At 28.8% G+C, this 12,448-nt stretch overlaps 1 protein-coding gene across 6 annotated transcripts in view; it reads left to right on the forward strand.

Annotated features, from left to right (window-relative positions):
* The first annotated feature begins 5,675 nt into the window (after positions 1 to 5,675).
* LOC105145981 (uncharacterized) overlaps positions 5,676 to 12,448 on the forward strand; it is a 282,127-nt gene continuing 275,354 nt past the window's right edge. Inside the window, exons 1-4 of one of the 6 annotated variants that reach the window (XM_087409511.1) lie at positions 5,676 to 7,319; positions 8,421 to 8,615; positions 10,360 to 10,452; positions 10,601 to 10,642. In XM_087409511.1, the coding sequence (XP_087265637.1) occupies positions 10,440 to 10,452; positions 10,601 to 10,642 (55 nt within the window). In that variant the 5' untranslated portion in view covers positions 5,676 to 7,319; positions 8,421 to 8,615; positions 10,360 to 10,439. The other 5 variants (XM_087409501.1, XM_087409506.1, XM_087409521.1 and 2 more) reach the window with 5 other exon arrangements.

Raw genomic sequence — 12,448 nt, forward strand, 5'->3', positions numbered from 1 at the left:
GGATGATAACTTGGATTCAGTACTGGCAGATGGTATTGGTCCAGTCATTTTAGCCAGTCATTTGCCAGTGATGGCCTAATACTGGATGACAAAACACTTGGCCGTCAGTTGACTGTCGTAGCGTTGACTAAGCGTTAGTTTCGTTGTAGCTGCTAGCGACTCTCTATATGAGTATATATATTGTATATATATTGTATATATATATTGTATATATATATATATATAATTTTGAAAAAATAAAGCAAGGTATCGCGTGCGATTAATATTCGTTTATGTGCAGATGTATAAATTCTTCAAAAAATGATGCATATTGCCCGAGGAACATTGCATGTGATCACATATACGCTAGACTTTTTTAGAAATAATGTATACAACGAGCAAGCGTTTTCGCATATTCGCATCCTATCGCATGTTATTCTTACATATATCCCAATATGGAGCGATGTATATCGTTCCGCATTGCGTGTGACAAATTCAACCAGAAATATCGCTAAGTCCACAAACGTTATCCTCCTGTACGAGAAAAACAACGAGGGGGTGCGTCCCTTTGCCGAATGCTGCGTGTATGCACGATGAAAATGCAAATTCGGGAAGAATGCGCGCGTGCATGCGTATATATGTACAATCGTGCTCGATGCACGTGCTAGTCGGGGTATTCGACAAACGAATGATACGGTTCAAAACACGATCTGCAGTGATTCGCAAAGCATAGAGAACAGCCGTCGATAAAACACCCGGAAATAGGATATTCTTGTCCCCTTCGAGACTCTATGTTATAGTAGTCAGACTGGATGGATGGATGCACGTTTGATATACTGTCTACGCCGATCGATCATGCACCCTGCTCTACTCTCCTCGAATTCGCAAACGAGCGAATAAAACAAATATATAGATACTTCGGTGTGCGAGTTTGCGTTGAAGGATCATCAAAATTTGCGGCCGCTCATTCAATCTGACGATTCTTTGCCGTTGCTGCCATGATTTTTATAATTACGATGATCATATTTTTTGTTTAGAAGAAATAATAGATGAAACTTAAACTTTTAAAACTTTATTCTTGAATATTTCCAAACTATAATAGTTTGTGTCTGTTAGAAGTCTATGCATTAATCTCTGAAATTTTCTTGGTGGTATATTTAAGATAATTCTTAAGTAAAGCATAAGTCATCATAACATCAAAATGACTGCAAATTTTATTATTAAACGTAACTTTAATCATTCATCTTGACGTCATTATGATTATGTTGTTCTGTTTTAACTAATATCCCAAGCATAACTTTTAATGATCATTTTGGAGTTATTTTAACATCATAATGACTTGTTATTCTTGGGATTGCTCTTTCATAAAACTGTCGATAGTTTCTATTTCTAAAAATCTTATTAGTACATTAGACATTGGAATGCTAATTAAAAAGTAATTTTTAATTTTCCGTAATATTATTAAAATAAATTATAAAATTAAGTTTTAAAAAGAATAAATAAATCCAAAGGACGGCCATCTGAAGTAAAAAACTGTCCTTTACAATAAAGGACATATGATCACTATATTTATAATGCAAGCTGATGCACGATACAAAATATCATTTATAATGTCAGTTGTTTAAATAAAAAAATAAATTATAATAAAAGTTTAGATAAGATAATCGAACAATGCTCTTCTAACAATAAATCAAGTTGATGAATACGAATCTCTTCTCAGGTTAAAAGTTGACAAATTTAGTAGCCCAGTTTCTAGCCAACCGCATCTCATACTCGCGGCTTTCCCACGTACGCGATTAATCTTGGTATCGTTAAAGTATACATAAACGAGCGGCCGTAGGATCGCCATTTTAATTATTACTGAACTGCCTTCTGCCAGTCAACCGGAAACGCAGCTGTTGCGGCGGCGGCGGCAAGCAGTAGTCTGATTTCTCGCGCCACGAGTATATCGCGCGGGGGTTTCATAGGGGTTGGAATTTCGGCGCAGGGCGAGGTCGGTCTCGAGAAGGATATGGGCCTTGCATCGTTTATGACGGGTTTCTGATTCGGAGATGAGTATACGTGGGACGCATAAGATAGGGTCTCACCTCGGCAAATCTGCACGTGACCCTAATACGGGTTACCGCGCCACCCGGATTCACACGTTCCCATGTGCATCCTAAAATCTAAACACTCCTATATGAGTTGGGGCTTTGGTCGGCCACACTATCGTGCACACGTAGCTGCGTATATGCGCACATACACCACACTCTTACACACTCGAAACGAGATATGTACATGTAATGCATCCGTATACGTGATGTATATGTAATACATGTATGTATTTCCACCAAAAATGGCTTTAGTCATTTTTAGGAGACAAACTATCGAATCGTCGTGATTCCGCAAGAGATCGCTCTCTCAATTTCTTTTTCCCTGCGCTTTGTGCCCGATTTCTATTCGATCCGATCGAAATTTTATACTAGTCTTGATGTTCATTGCCTTCGTGAATTTTCAGTGAAAACGCTTTCTCGTCTTTTTTTTCAATAATGGAAATATTTTTGACAATAGGAAATATCATGCTTGCATATATTATACTATTTTAACAATATTTTGACGATTAATTAAAATATTAGTTTTTTTTTACAAAAAAAAAACATATAAATAAGTATAGAAATATCAGAGTTACAATAATTTCCGAATTACTAATAGTCAAAATTGACAAAATATTGTGTGGAATTTTTACATTCAGATATAACTATGTTTATCATTTATTATATGATTTTTACTAGACAAATATATACATTTTTTATTGCTTAACGATATTTTGATTCCTTATGAGAGATATGTCAATAAGGCTTTATAAATGCATTATATGAAACTGCAACTATTAAATACACATTTAGGATGTGTGCATTGCAGTTGTTGATTAAAAAACTTTATTTTTATTGATTAATTTAATATTATTCGAAATATTATTTATTTCAAATTCTGTGCTTAATCTTTCATATGTGTGAAATAGTTACAAACATTAAATTGTCAGATAGAATTCTAAATCATCATGTACAAATATCCAGATGCAATATGTACGCTCCAGATATCAAAATTGATGTGACTTCATATGGGTTCATATTTAGGACATCATGTATATATAGACAAGTTATTTACTAATAGCAAATGTAATTACTACATGTAATAACTACATGTAATTATCAAACATTTTTCTTTTTTAAATGTAAATTTACATGTCTAATTAATTACTTTAAACAGGATTATTAAATGTAATACTTAATTATTTGAGAAATATAAATTTTATTTGTTTTTATCAAAAAAATACTTATAACAGTTTGTTTATCATTATTAGATTTAAATTTTTATTAATTATTTGCGTGTCATACACATATATGCATACTGAATTAGGGTGAAATTGAATATAATTCAATAAATTTAGAAAGTAAGATTAATCTTTATTTTTAGCAGCAATATAATCTTATTTTCTTGTTTAAACTATAATAACTATAATTTTTTAATTATAAAATTTTCTTTTGGAATATAGAGATTTGAAAGGAAATAACAATGACAAATACAATATATATTAATTTGCATGTAACTTTTTGTATGAAAACAAAAGTACATTTATTTCTCAAATAATTATTAAATTTAATAATTATTGAAATTTTGATTTTAAAATTGTACACAGTTACCATTGAAATGTACACAGATTTTGTAATCCAAATGCCATATATTTTTCGAATTAGAATTTATGTTTATCACTATTATTTCAAAACGAAATTAATTATTATCTTAAACGACGTACTTAATTTACAAAATCTTAGGAGTGAAATATGCAGTGAGATGACATTTATTGAAAAAAATTTGAAGTTTAAAGAGCACAAACTATTTAATAAACATTAATTTTTCGTGTATAAATATATAAATAATAAATGATAAATAAATCTAATAGAGGAAATAGGAAATAAAGGTCCATAACAATCGAAGCGGCGAGATCTTCAATGTTTAAATAATTCAATTGAATTGTATATACTACATATGCATACATATATCATATTTGTTTAGTCATTTTAACTACGCGCCAAATTAATTTTTCCGGACTTAAAAACGCAGCTAAACTACTGAAATAATTTCATAATTTTTGATGCTCAATAGGCATTTGTTAAAGATATCTTAATATGTTGAAAATCTGTAAATAAATTTATTTATTGCGAAAAATATTATCTCGGCCGGAAATCGAATCCAAATCTTTTAGTATTTCGTGCGAGCATCTTAAGTCTTTAAACCACTGAGGCCATAGTAATATTCATCGCAATTCGCAGTCAGTATGGAAACAACGTCTTTCTCTCAAGCGACGTAATGTAAACAATAAAAACAATAAAAATCTTATTGTACTTGTTATTTATATTGCGTCGAAGTGTTTATATTGCATAATGGTCTAAAGATTTAGAACACTCACAATAGTATATATGTATATATGTATATACTATATATATATATATATACAAATTCACATTGAATTATTTAAGCATTAAAGATCCAGCTTCGAACGTTATGGGCTTTTATTTCCTATTTCCTATTTATTATGTTTTGACATGTATAGTTCAATATTTTTATTGTTCTTATTGCCAATAAATAAACTGTCTAGCATCTTGGTGAGGCTGCCTTTGTTTGGTTTGTTAAATACGTGTATGACGCTCGCCGCGTACGAGGCCGTCGTGCTATCATATGCACTGATTTGTACTATGACTATGAACGGTATTCATAGTTCGTTCTTATTTTAAGATTATCTTAAGTAATATTTTAAGATGCTAATACGGCTCTCCGATTGATTTTTAATATCTTAAGACTGTACTTAAGATGGTCTAAAATATAACAGGCTCTTTCTCTACCATAAATCATTATCTAAGCTTTAAATTTTCAGAAATTAATCAATTATAATTGATTATTCTTCTCATATTCGACTGTGATAGGTCAATTTCTTATGGTTTATTAAATATTACCTTAAGTAATGGCTTATTGTACAAAGCCTCTAAGATCCGACTATGAATACTACCCTATGAGTCTTGAACAGGCAATTGATACCCGTTTCATGTGTCTCACAATTAAACCTTAATATAATACTTTTAGGTTATTCGTGTTCTGCGCATTCTTTTTTTAAAATACTAAGAGCACCTAGGTCTATATTCTGTAACTGTTTTATACGCCTACCGATAGTTATCGGTATCGTTGCGCAGATATTTTATGTGGTATAAAAAGCTGCGCAATGACACCGACAATTATCGGTAGACATGTAAAACAATTACAGAATCGCATCTCTGGTCAAATATCAGTCTCTTTTTTATTTCTAAAAAAGTTTGGCATCTAAAGAACAAGTTTTACGTTGTCGGCCTCAATTTGTGCGTATCCTTTAATTGCATAATCCCGAAGTTCAACTCTGTACACTTCTGAGTCACAAATGACCCAACGTATGTATAGAGTGTACATTTTTTGTAACTAAAAACTTTTTATTTTTTTCTTTATTTTCAATTAATTCTCGGTTGTATTGCGGGAGAGAATATTTCGTAAATTATAAAAACAAAAATTTAATTCTACAACAACATATTAGCCCTTAATAAATATAATTTTTGATACCCTTGTGGTAAATGTTGTCAGTAATATTATATATTATGTTGTCTATTATAAAAAAACATTTTCCTTATAAGTCTTTTTAACGCAATAATACTAATAAAATGCATTATTTAAAATATAAATGCAACATATCTTCAATTTATAGCTATTTATGCATATTAAAAAAAAACATTTTCAGATTACTCAATAACTAAATTTTTTGGACAGCCGATACTTGAACTATTTTTTTTTGTAGTTTGGAATGTTGTCAATTTTAAGATATTGAACTATATTTTTTTTTAATTTTTGTTTCAGAGTTTTATATTTTTGTATGAAACAGTGCATTTCTCTCATTTTGTTAACTATATTTAATTAAACAATTTATCTACAATTTATTATGAGAATATACAACTATACAAATACTTTCTAAAGATGTCAAAATATATATAAAAATCGTTTAATAATTTTTATATACTTGTAAAAGTATATAAATCGATGAAAATTAATCCAGAACACGAATGATCGTACGTGTGTACTAAGGATTAATATAAATTTTCTAATTATTCTCCATAGAAAAGAATTAAGTTAATGCTATAAAGAGAAGAATTAATACTTTACAGTAATATATTTTACATTTATTATGCTGAATGTTCTATAAAATGTCTCGTTAACTATTAATTTTTGAATAATGTATACATAGCATATAAATTAAGTCTTATTTTAATAATTAAAATTTAAATCAACATTTTAAATGTGATTTATATATCATAGAATTCTATTTTATATAATTCTGTGATATAAATCACGTTTAAAATGAATTTTATTATTTTCATCCTTTAATTTCTTACGTAAAAACATATCAATAGGTGCTACCTACGCCATGGAAAATAATTAATATTTATTACGGACAAATTTAAGTTTTACATTATAACTCATTTAATCGTTCTTTTAATAAAAACGTTGTTTTAATTGAGAAGTAATTATTATACATACTTAATTATGCTAACGTATTGGAAAAGTAAAATGCGTATTACGAGAGAGAGATCGTTTCATTATAAAAAATAAAAAACGAAATAGTTCATTCGTATATGCGTTGAATTTGGGGACGATAACGTATATGTATGTATGACGATACTCGCCGCTCGTCACTCATTATTTACATCGGCGCAGCCTTGGCCTTCGAGCATTATAAGAGTCTCTATTGTACACGCGCACTCGTCTTGTTATCATTCGTACGACGAAGTTCGAATCGAAAGGTCGACGCGGCGCGCTTTGTGCGTTCTAGCATTATTTTTCTATCGAGAAGAATATTAAGAGAAAACGCAATTATTCTAAATAATTAATACTAATCGGATCACTTAGTGATTTCTGTCCATAATTGTTACGCGATAAAAAGTGATACAGTGGCCAATTATTAATTATTCAATTATATTAACTTGTGATCAATTATTAATCATTCAATTATATTAACCTGTGACCAATTATTAATTAATTATCTGCTCTGTCTTACAATAAAGTGATAAGTTGACTATACTGTGTCACCTCTTAAATTGTTCGGAAACTTTGCTTGAGTGCCCTTATGTGTCATTCTATGATTCTATGTAAAATAAGAATGAAATGACAGACTCAAGCACTCTGATAAAATCTCTGAATGCAGCTTAATTGCTGCACGTAGTGCGTGCTAGGTTCAATAAGTCACTGTCTTATCGAAGCAGATATTTCCTATATAATATGTACACGTATGTATATAGTAGATAGATTTGTATGACCTGTGACCACATGATAGTCAATATTTCCAACTTTTTACAAAGGCACTAAAATCAGCAGGCCCCGATTTTTCATGGGTTTTCCGACACCGTGTTTCGAGCTCACTTTTTTCGTGACTGGCCGCTTGAGTTTGATCTCCTTATTACTCTGTTACATACGATGCCGAATTTTGATCATATACTTTATTAAAATCTTCCTATCGTGGACTATCATTTATAAAACAAGTTCCTCTAATCCTTAAAATACTACCAAATTATTTAAATTTAATGCTTAAAAATTAACACAATGTCATGGCTTATTTCGAGCTATAATTAAATTAACTTTGAATTAATATAATTAACAAATGTTAATTTAACTGTAGTTCGAAATAAGCCATGACATTGTGTTAATTTTTAAGAAAATATACGAGAATTTTTTACTCCATTTTAATGCTTAACATTTAATTTTTAATTACTTAATTTTATTTACAATAATAGGGTACCTAATCCTAATTTCTATACGTAATTAAATTATTTATAAAATTTATTAATTTTCTTTCAATATACGAACTTTAACCGACGCAACTCGACTCTGCATCACAGTCACACGTTCTGATTATAAAGCCGATTCTACATTAGTTGCAAGCTGATCGCAAGTTTGTTGCGACAGCCAATCTGACGCTTGCATTTGAAATCAACGCTTCATATTGGCTGTCGCAACAAACTTGCGATCAGCTTGCAATTAATGTAGAACCGGCTTTAGGAGTGAAGTTGCCGTGTGAATTGTGACGCTATATTCATTATTCGTCAGTCATCACGTAGTGCAAAAAGATCGTGTTCGAAACAAATAGCATGAATAGAATCGTGACTACGTGTGATCAATAATTACAGTCGCATTTCGTTTTGTCAAGTATACGACGTAAATTTCTACATCAGTGATTCATTAAATAGCTTGTCACCGTCAGTTCTCAAAATGTCGCGACGTATCGGTGTGTCGCGTTATTCGATAAACAACCCGAGCAAATCGTAGTGTATCGTTCTACTATTTTTCTTGCTTCTTTTCTCGTTATTTACTTTCGTTGCAATCTATCGCAGAGTGATGAGTACACCGTATATCATTAATATGTACGAACTGATCACAATCGTCTTATTTTGATAATTAGCGCTAGTGTTAATTACTGAGTGATTTTCGCGAGTGATTTTGAAGGAATGATCTGAGAGGAGGAAGAGGAGGCATCGGGCAATGGCGGAGTTACTATGAAGTGAATAATCTCACTTCATACGTTATTCGTGCGTATTACTTGCTGAGAAAAAAATTCTTAATTACTGCTGTCATTTTTAATATAATGTATAATTAATTTGAAATGTAAAGAATTGAATATTTGGGTTTACTTTATTGCATGTTAAATATTTCCTAGGATCAAAAACTGGACATGAGACTTGAAGATTGTTTTTTTTTTGCGGCTGTAATATGTACGTGTTTACACAAAATCGCGATTCGTAAGGGTGTATCCTCATAAACTTACATAGCTGCATAAACGTATGCATAAAGAAAATTATCCAATTATATTTCTTCTATAAAGGCACGTAAAATGTAATTGGATAATTTTTTATGCATATGTTTATGTGGCTATGCAAGTTGTGTGGATATACCCTAATGACTGCTCTGTGCGTTGCGATGTAATGTAACTATTGACCTTTATAATGCGATCACGTCAAATGCCAGGAGAAAGAACTATTATTAAGAACTATTATATGTAACCAATTCCTTAAAAAGGGAAATAGACATTAAAAAAAATTCAATACTATCGTATTATTATAATTAAATTTTAATCGATAAATATTTTTTATAATTAATAATGAAACATATGGATAATATAATTATATTTGTAATAATAATTAATAACACTTAATGTATAACGTTATACATAATATTACAACAAAAATTATATTAAGTTATGAGATCACATTATTTTTTAAAATTGGTAATAAAATTTTTCTACTAAATGTTGTTTATGAGTAGTTGGGGTTTTTAAATAAAAAAATCACATTAATTTTATACTTATTATTTTTATCTTTTCGTTTATTATTTTATACTTTATTATTTTCTTAAAATAGTAGAACAAAGATAATTTTAATCACATCCTTAATTTTGGACAAAATTTGGGTCGTGTTATAAATTGAGACGAAGAGTTAAAATTTTGGACTGTCTTTTCTAATTTGGGACGCTTAGTCTTGATTTATTAATAGTATTATTCTCTATCTTCTTAATGAACAAATAATTATTCCCAACCACATGATTAATCTAGCCTTCACGATCAACGGCTTGCAAGCGTGTTGACGTGATGATTATTCATCAAAGTGACGTAATAAATCGTGTTTTGTGTGATTATTCACTGAAGTGACATAATAAAGCGTGTTTTGTGCGATTTATGTCGGAAATATCGTAAAGTGTCGCGTGATTAGGATTACCGGCCGTATTTTTTTAAAAGAGAGTACATGTATTCTTTTTGAAATTAAAATTTCTGATCAATAATTAAAATTTTCTATTTATATAATCATATTAATAAAAATTGCCAACGAAAATTATTGTTCAAGAAATTTTATTTTATTAAATATCTATATTTAAGACATACGAAATTATACCCTCTGTTTCCATTCCCGGATCATCTTTTTTTAAAAAAAATGTACATATCTATACGTACTCTTTTCTTATGATTTAGATATGATAGCTTTACACGTGATCGACATTCAGAATTAATTCTTTTGTTTACGCAAGATCGTGGTATATCATTCAATCATTGAATAGGTAACAGTCGTAACGTGTATTATCTCTCGTAATCGATCGCGACTATAATGAAAGAAAATACTATCATTACTTGCGATTCCCAGTACACATAATTAGTTAGTTTCACGATCAACGTCTCGTAAACGTGTCAACGTGACAGTTATTATTCATTGAAGTAACATAATAAAGCGCGTTGCAATTAACGTCGAGGGTATCATGTTAAATGTCATGTGATCATATTTTCAGAAGTGTTATATGAGTTCAACGGAGCAACACTTGAGGAGGAGGAAGAGGCCTGGGACGCATCGGGCGACGGCGGAGCAACTATGGGGAAAGGGGGTAAGTTATTTAATATCAATTTATTATTTAATTTCAGAATGTGTTTAGACATTTAATGACATATTTATACGATGTAATGTAACTTTATATATGTATAATAAATAGGATGTAATTTTTATATTTTAACGTAGTTTATATTTTTACGTAGTTTACGATGTGATTGATAACTCCGCTGCTGCGCATCGTATTGGTGAGTCAAACAATACTTTTATACTTTATTTTACATTAAACAATTAAGGTAATGGACGTATTTGATGCATATATATATATATATATATATATATATATATATATATTAGGTGTTGGAATTAATTCGTAGCGTTTTTTAATGAAAGAATGTTATTTATTTCACATGAGCATTAAAAAATACATTAATGAAAGTACTTCCCATCACTTGTAAAACGCTACGAATTAATTCCAACACCTAATATATATATATATAATGTATCTGAAGAATATATATATATCTCAAATTAATGCGATATAAAAATGTAACAAGTCTCATGAATCTGTTACCTTAATATAAATGGGCTACAAAAGAGTTAATATTCAATCAATATTTGATTTTTTTTTACATTAACGAAGCAATCCTTTTTTTATATTGAAGCGTTTTTTTATTGAACTTTTATGTAAAATTTTCCTGAAACGCAATTGAGAATATGAAAGTATTATAGATTATATCTATTAATTATGAATAATTATAGTATTATTACTTGCCTTATACTTAAATATTGAAGTTGAAAGAAATAGCGTAGAAAGAAAAATGTAAAAGATGAGAAAGAAAAAAAATTAAAATAAAATTTATGTTGTAATAAATAATATATTGATATGATGTATTTTTATATTATATAAAAAGCTTTTATGTTTATTTTTTAATAAACATAAAACGGTATTCTTATATATTTTGTAAATACTAAAGATTACAAGAGGTTATGTGTGATATATATATATATATATATATATATATATATACATACATATATATTTTTTAATGAAAATAAAATAATTATTTCAGAACGTGATAGATAATAATTGTGAATATTTAGAGAAATTGGTTTATTTTCTCTTTTTATTTTCTTAAATAATCTTTTATTAAAATTTAAGTTTGCATTTGGTTTTCCTATATTTTTCTAAGATTAAATATTATACGTTCTGTGTGGAAGATAAAAAATATCCTGACATTTTTTTAATATGCATGTGCCACATGCAAAAATAAAAGCGTAGGAATTTTAAAATTAGTACAATCTAATTAATTTATTATATAAAAAGTAATGCTGTGACGAATTATGTTAAAACAATTATTAATTATATTATTTTTTTTTAATGTACTAAGTTTACGGACTAACCTTTTGTAAGCTATTTAATCATATTGATAATATATATTGGAATATTTAATAAATTATTTTTATTTGTATATGACATTTATTGGTTACATGCCAAAATTTCACATTTTTTAAATATGTTTAACAACGTAGGAATTTAAATCAATATTTAATAAAAAGTAAAATTATCTTTGAATATTTAAATTAATTTATACTTTTACGATATTAAATATATTTAAAAAAGCAGATATAAAATTTGAAATAAAAATTATTAAATATTTTTATTTGAATTTTATATTTAATTATGGCATAAAAATACTTTATGTAAAATTGAATTGAAATGTTGATGTATAATAGAAGTAGAAACCGATACTTGATAAAAGTGATTTATTCATAAAGAGGCTTACAAGTTTTATACTTATAATATAAATTTTTGATGACAACAATGAACTTTAAATTATTTGATTAGTTGTACGAAACTAAAAATATATTATTAGATGGATATTTATTCACGAATTAGGAAAATTGACATGAGTTTACATGAGAAAATAATGAAATGATTAATGAAACTGTGTCATTGGCACAGTATACGGTTAAGATTAGCACATCGATCGTTCGCATATTCCAATCGCAAATCTCGTGTAGGTACTATTTCTACAAAATGATCGCGCAGT

Source organism: Acromyrmex echinatior, chromosome 1, assembly GCF_024713525.1.
Source record: "Acromyrmex echinatior isolate Ae372 chromosome 1, ASM2471352v2, whole genome shotgun sequence".
Classification (NCBI taxonomy): Eukaryota; Metazoa; Arthropoda; class Insecta; order Hymenoptera; family Formicidae; genus Acromyrmex; species Acromyrmex echinatior.